The sequence below is a fragment of the Entelurus aequoreus genome, linkage group LG03, assembly GCF_033978785.1.
Source record: "Entelurus aequoreus isolate RoL-2023_Sb linkage group LG03, RoL_Eaeq_v1.1, whole genome shotgun sequence".
In the NCBI taxonomy this organism is placed as follows: domain Eukaryota; kingdom Metazoa; phylum Chordata; class Actinopteri; order Syngnathiformes; family Syngnathidae; genus Entelurus; species Entelurus aequoreus.
This window is the reverse complement of record NC_084733.1, coordinates 24,358,621-24,366,173: the sequence shown is the minus strand read 5'-3', so window position 1 is coordinate 24,366,173 and position 7,553 is coordinate 24,358,621. Positions and strand designations below refer to the sequence as shown.

At 40.6% G+C, this 7,553-nt stretch overlaps 1 protein-coding gene across 1 annotated transcript in view; it reads left to right on the top strand.

Moving 5' to 3' along the window:
* The first annotated feature begins 580 nt into the window (after positions 1-580).
* Positions 581-7,553, top strand: part of LOC133646303 (brain-enriched guanylate kinase-associated protein) — a 131,459-nt gene continuing 124,486 nt past the window's right edge. Inside the window, exon 1 of the mRNA XM_062041522.1 lies at positions 581-1,264. Coding sequence (XP_061897506.1) covers positions 827-1,264 — 438 coding nt within the window. The 5' untranslated portion in view covers positions 581-826. The remainder of the gene's footprint in view (positions 1,265-7,553) is intronic.

Here is a 7,553-nt window from a genome sequence, read left to right as displayed (position 1 = left end):
TCAAGCCTGTCCAAGTCTCCAGGGATCTCTTCCAAACTTCTATTTCTCTTTACCAAGACTGAAGGGATCCATTTCTCAGTTGAAAAGGCGATCAATGGGCAGCTTGGACAACTCCAGCCCAGTTCAAAGCGAGCGTAGCACCAGTCCAAGTCGGCAAAGCGGCATAGGCAGTTCAAGTGATGATGACAGCAGTTGGGACACCAATAGTTGGAGTTCAGGGGTTACCTGCCTAATCAAGACATCTGCTAAGAACGGCAGCACAGAGGGATCGGAGCTGTCGAGCGGAATACCTCCCAAAACAGACCAGGCATTCACTAGTGTAGTTGTGGAACCTGAAATTATTTACCAAAATCTCATCTTCACACGTCCTACCCCTAACACAGAAACTAAAGGTGCTTCAGAGAGCAGCACCACAGTGCAGAAGATAGACCCAGGGAATGCTACTTCATCTTGCTCCAACAAAGATACCCCCGCAGTCCTTCAAGAGGACAAGAAGAAAGAGGACAGGCGCAGGTTCTCACAGTTCCTCAACGAAGTGACCGGCAGGGTGCTGAAAACCAACAGTGCTCCATCTCAACAACAGCAGTCCACCTTGCGGCACCGCTTCCCCTCACCTCCTCTTCAGGCGCCACCACCCCCACCATCAACCCTGGCGTCTTTGCATTCAACCCCAACAAACCTTCCAACACCACCGCCACCTACAAACTTGTGGTACACCCCAACATCCAACCTGCATACCATCAATGAATGTGATCCAAAGGACATCAGCTCCTTCCAACAATGGAGCAAGACACTGCCCAGCTGTAAGATCTTAGAACCAGCGGACATGATGAGGAAAATGAAAGGAGAGAGTCCCTCGTACCGAGAGCACGGCTTGGAGCTGTGCACAAAGATACAGTCGCAGCCCTCCACCGGGAGGCTTTATCTGGAGACAGACATTGACAGAGTGAGGCAACTTGATGAACTCGCAGCTAATGGTACCCTGATACAAGAGAGGAATAAGAAACATGTGGAGAAGGCTACGGAAGACAAAAGTCATTGGGAGAGAAATGGAATCTTGGGTGGAGAGAAAAGGACGGAAAATGTTTGGGAAAAAGAGAGGCTGACAGAAAGAGGTAAAGAGAAGGAGAAGAAAGTTGTCGGCTTTGAGCCTAAGTGGACCTCCAATGGAAAAAGTAACCCGTGCCCGGTCTTCAAGTGGCCAGAAGGATTTCCAAGAATGTCCTATAGGTCCATCTCACTACCCAGAGCGGTCAATATCACTGTGAGTACTGCATCTTTTCCACTACTCCTTAATGACACATTCATGCCAAAATATCGGCCTCTTCGACAACAGTGTGAATTATCCTGGTCGGACGTGTGTCACAATGAGCCTCCCTGAAAAACTGAATTTCCGTAGCATATTTAGTCCCATTTTTTGCTTGCCCCACGGTGTTTGCTAAAAACCCATAAATTTAGCATATAATTGTTAAAAATTAAGATAAAAAAAAAACTATAAATACTACAGTTCTTACTAATAATGGAATTTGTTGTAGATCTGATTGGATGCATTTTTAGCTCGGGTAAAATATGTTGCACTCTTTCCTCAAGAAATACGATGCGATGATATCGCAAAAAGACTTCTAGGCTAGCTGAATGCGCCCCAAGCTGCGTAAACTGTAATATTATACAGTACACTGAGCAAGTGCCTCTATATTCTCAAGTCTTCAGCTACGCACAGGCATATTTTACACGTCAAATAAATCTTGCGCGGACTGACATACACACGCCAGGGCTAAGGTAAAAGGTCTTATTTTAATTCTCATTTAAATGCATTAGCGCTTTCGCTAGCACGCCGAGGGTCCACCAACATCGAGGAAGAAGTGGTCTGCAGTATGAAAAATACATTCAACATTTGCTGTGTTTTTGCCCCGAGCTTGAAGTTTTGTGTTGAGGGGTGGGGGATGAGGGAAATAAGATGTAGCTTTCAGACAAATCTCACTGCCTTTGTAGAGGTAGCAAATACATGAATAATTTAAACGTACACACACTTTTTTGTTCAGGCTCAGAAAAGGCCTCCCACATTTTCACCATGTCGCCCTGTTACACAATAAGCTTAATCAACATACTGTAGAAAACAAATATTAAGTATTTGGCTTGTTTACTGGATTAATTATATGTACAATGAGTCAATGTATTTAACAAAAATACAGTCAATTACGTCGTTAGCTGCTTTCTGAAGCACTATCTAACGTTAAATCGTAAGCTAGTGTAGCTTAGCCAAATGTAGCCGACTCCATTAACGGCCACTGCTGTTTTTCTATGCGACACGCTGTAGAAAATCAATATTCTGGCAAACATAACTTTTAAATGCATCCTTACATTTTTCAGCTTGCAGCCCACGTTTGGCCTAAACTGCAATATGTCGACATAAGGTTAATCTTACCATTCATGAATAATGCAGTCGTGGTCAAAAGTTTACATACACTTGTAAAGAACATAATGTCATGGATGTCTTGAGTTTCCAATCATTTCTACAACTCTTATTTTTTTGTGATGGAGTGATTGGAGCACATACCGTATTTTTCGGACTATAAGTCGCTCCGGAGTATACGTCGCACCGGCCAAAAATGCACAATAAAAGACGGAAAAAAACATATATACGTCGCACTGGAGTATAAGTCGCATTTTTGGGGGAAATTTATTTGATAAAATCCGACACCAAGAATAGACATTTGAAAGGCAATTTAAAATAAATAAAGAATAGTGAACTAAGGCTGAAACGACGCGTCGACGTAGTCGACGTCATCGGTTACGTAAATACGTCGACGCCGTTTTTGTGCGTCGACGCGTCGCATAATGACGTCACACTACCGTCATGGCGAAGCGCAAAGCAGACGATCAAAGAAGACGATGCGAGCGGTGCGAGCGAGGGGGGGAAAGCATGCCAATAGTGTGGGAGTATTTCAATAAACGGCCTAATAATGTTGTTGTATGCACACTGTGTCGAGCGGAAATGGCCTATCATAGCAGCACAACGACTATAAACGAACATTTGAAAAGAAAACCATCAACTAGTCAATCGTCCGCGCGAGCATACGTTGTCATCATTACACAAAAACATGAATGTGTCATTTGTATCTGCTAGGGGTGTAACGGTACGTGTTTTGTATTGAACCGTTTCGGTGCGGGGCTTTCGGTTCGGTACGGGGGTGTACCGAACGAGTTTCTAAGCTAAAGTCTTAACAAGCTGCTTTGCTCCGTCTGCCTCTGTCTCAGCACGCAGCATTGTCCCACCCACACAACCATCTGATTGGTACACACGCAGCATTGTCCCACCCACACAACCATCTGATTGGTACACACGCAGCATTGTCCCACCCACACAACCATCTGATTGGTACACACGCAGCATTATCAGCCAATCAGCAGTGCGTATTCAGAGCGCATGTAGTCATCGCTTCAGCGTGGAGCAGATAGGTGTTTAGCAGGTGAGCATCAGGCAGCAGACTCTCCCCAAATGATAATAAACACCTCCCAGTCAACTACTAGTAACATCACTATGAGCCCGTTGACCTTCTAGAAACTTAAACTGCAGCTCAGCTCGCTCGCAATCCTGGTTTGAGGTGAAGGCTAATTAGCTCTCAGTTCCAGCCACATCGACCCCTTCTGAGCGCCTATTTTCAGCTGCTGGGAATATTGTAAACAAGAAAAGAACCAAAGCATGTAGACATGCTAACCTTTCTTCATTACAACTGTTAGACACTCACTGGAATGAGTAGAATTGGTTATTGTGTACTGTGTTGGACTGGATGTTTATTTTGCACATTTTAAAAGCAATACTTAATGTTTACAGTGCTCCAGAATATTTAGATTGGCACTTTTTTGTATTGGATGTTTATCTTTATTTTTGCACATTTTAGCAAATAAGCAATACTTTCACTTTTGTTGAAATGTTTACACTGTTGTTACAGAATATTTCGTTTTGCACTTTTTTGTATTGGATGTTTATCTTTATTTTTGTACATTTTAAAGCAAAAAAAGCAATACTTTTACTTTTGAAATGCTTATACTATTGCAGAATATTAAGATTTGCACTGGATGTTGACTTTTATATTTGCACATTAAAAAGCAAATAAGCTACTTTTAATTTTGTTAAATGTTAAAAGTTTTAAATGTTTACATTGTTACAGAATATTTAGTCATGTTGTTGTCAATGTTGACTGAGTGGCCATACTTCTTTTTTTTTGTAAATAAAAGCCATGCCTTTTGAAAAAACGGGCTTACATTTATTTTTTCATCTTCATTTTGAATAAAAAAATAATCGGCAAAAGGAAAAAATAATCTATAGATTAATCGAAAAAATAATCTATAGATTAACCGATTAATCGAAAAAATAATCTATAGATTAATCGATAGAAAAATAATCGTTAGCTGCAGCCTTATAGTGAACAACAGGCTGAATAAGTGTACGCCATATGACGCATAAATAACCAACTGAGAACGTGCCTGGTACAAACCCCGTTTCCATATGAGTTGGGAAATTGTGTTAGATGTAAATATAAACGGAATACAATGATTTGCAAATCCTTTTCAACCCATATTCAATTGAATGCACTACAAAGACAAGATATTTGATGTTTAAACTCATAAAGTTTTTTATTTTTTTGCAAATAATAATTAACTTAGAATTTCATGGCTGCAACATGTGCCAAAGTAGTTGGGAAAGGGCATGTTCACCACTGTGTTACATGGCCTTTCCTTTTAACAACACTCAGTAAACGTTTAGGAACTGAGGAGACACATTTTTTAAGCTTCTCAGGTGGAATTCTTTCCCATTCTTGCTTGATGTACAGCTTAAGTTGTTCAACAGTCCGGGGGTCTCTGTTGTGGTATTTTAGGCTTCATAATGCGCCACACATTTTCAATGGGAGACAGGTCTGGACTACAGGCAGGCCAGTCTAGTACCCGCACTCTTTTACTATGAAGCCACGTTGATGTAACACGTGGTTTGGCATTGTCTTGCTGAAATAAGCAGGGGCGTCCATGGTATATTTGCTTGGATGGCAACATATGTTGCTCCAAAACCTGTATGTACCTTTCAGCATTAATGGCAGATGTGTAAGTTACCCATGTTTGGGCACTAACACACCCCCATACCATCACAGATGCTGGCTTTTCAACTTTGCGCCTATAACAATCCGGGTGGTTCTTTTCCTCTTTGGTCCGGAGGACACGACGTCCACAGTTTCCAAAAACAATTTGAAATGTGGACTCGTCAGACCACAGAACACTTTTCCACTTTGTATCAGTCCATCTTAGATGAGCTCAGGCCCAGCGAAGCCGAAGGCGTTTCTGGGTGTTGTTAAGCGGTTTTCGCCTTGCATAGGAGAGTTTTAACTTGCACTTACAGATGTAGCGACCAACTGTAGTTACTGACAGTGGGTTTCTGAAGTGTTCCTGAGCCTATGTGGTGATATCCTTTACACACTGATGTCGCTTGTTGATGCAGTACAGCCTGAGGGATCGAAGGTCACGAGCTTAGCTGCTTACGTGCAGTGATTTCTCCAGATTCTCTGAAGCCTTTGATGATATTATGGACCGTAGATGGTGAAATCCCTAAATTCCTTGCAATAGCTGGTTGACAAAGGTTTTTCTTAAACTGTTCAACAATTTGCTCACGCATTTGTTGACAAAGTGGTGACCCTCGCCCCATCCTTGTTTGTGAATGACTGAGCATTTCATGGAATCTACTTTTATACCCAATCATGGCACCCACCTGTTCCCAATTTGCATGTTCACCTGTGGGATGTTCCAAATAAGTGTTTGATGAGCATTCCTCAACTTTATCAGTATTTATTGCCACCTTTCCCAACTTCTTTGTCACGTGTTGCTGACATCAAATTCTAAAGTTAATGATTATTTGCAAAAAAAAATGTTTATCAGTTTGAACATCAAATATGTTGTCTTTGTAGCATATTCAACTGAATATGGGTTAAAAAGGATTTGCAAATCCTTGTATTCCGTTTATATTTACATCTAACACAATTTCCCAACTCATGGAAACGGGGTTTGTATGTTAACGTAACATATTATGGTAAGAGTCATTCAAATAACTTTAACATATAGAACATGCTATACGTTTACCAAACAATCTGTCACTCCTGATCGCTAAATCCGATGAAATCTTCTTCCTCATTGTCGCTCCTGGTACGTCCTTTCTTTCTGCTGCTCGATCGTCGTTTTCTGCTGCATATTTCACTACGTCCGGCTTGTAATCTGCAGTATATGATTTCCTTTTCGGTGCCATTTTAGTTCAGCCCTTCTCAATTTTTATAAAGTTATCGCCAATGTTGATGTGATTTTTCATTTTAATAGCTCCGGCAGTAGCGTATAGCATATAGCAGTTAGCATTCCATGACCCACAATGCACTTCTGCCAAGACCCTCCCCCGCCGAATTCTTATTGGTTAGCGTGTGAGTGACAATTGCTGACGTGTGTGTGTGTGACGATTGCGGACATTTTCTTCGTCGCTCACGCGAATCAGATAAATAATATTATTTTATATTTTACGGTAATGTGTTGATAATTTCACACATAAATCGCTCCGGAGTATACGTCGCACCCACGGCCAAACTATGAAAAAAACGTAGACTTATAGTCTGAAAAATACGGTACTTGTTGGTCACAAAAAACATTTATGAAGTTTGGTTCTTCTATGAATTTATTATGGGTCTACTGAAAATGTGACCAAATCTGCTTGGTCAAAAGTATACATACAGCAATGTTAATATTTGGTTCTCCTCCAAACATATTGCTTGGTATTATTGCCAAACAGCTATATTTTTGTTTCATCTGACATCACATGGACAAAGATAAGACCTTCTGGAGGAAAGTTCTGTGATCAGATGAAACAAAAATTAAGCTGTTTGGCCACAATACGTTTGGAGGACAAAAGGTGAGGCCTTTAATCCCAGGAACACCATTCCTACCGTCAAGCATGGTGATGGTAGTATTATGCTCTGGGCCTGTTTTGCTGCCAATGGAACTGGTACTTTACTGTAGATTTTTAGCTAGCTTTTGAACTCAAACGTTTATCAATGCTAGTTGGCTGGCTCGCGTAACATGTAGTGTTCTAAAAAGTGGTATTGTTTTTATCATTTTTGGTAAAGGTTGTTTTTTTTTTGTAACATGCTTAACAGAGTTACATTGATGTACATTACCAGTTTACACAGGAAGTGGAGAGGAGAGTGTGCATTTTGTACCCAGGCCCAGAGCACCAGAGGGCCCTTGGTTTTTGTAAAGTTTGAAGATTTGTTCCTGTCATTTGAATGTGGAAGTTGTAAAAAAAATAAAATAAAATAAAAATGTCATAATTGTAAATATCATTCAATAAATATCATTTTAATATTGAATAATAATAATCAAGAAGGTCAGAAAGCTGTTCACTCAAATTGAGAATGACTAAGAGTACCTGCACCGCTTATAAAAAATGCAAAATGATTAATTTGTCATGGAATTAGCTGCAAACCTAGCATGGAACACTTCACTCAACATAAACATAATCTAAACTC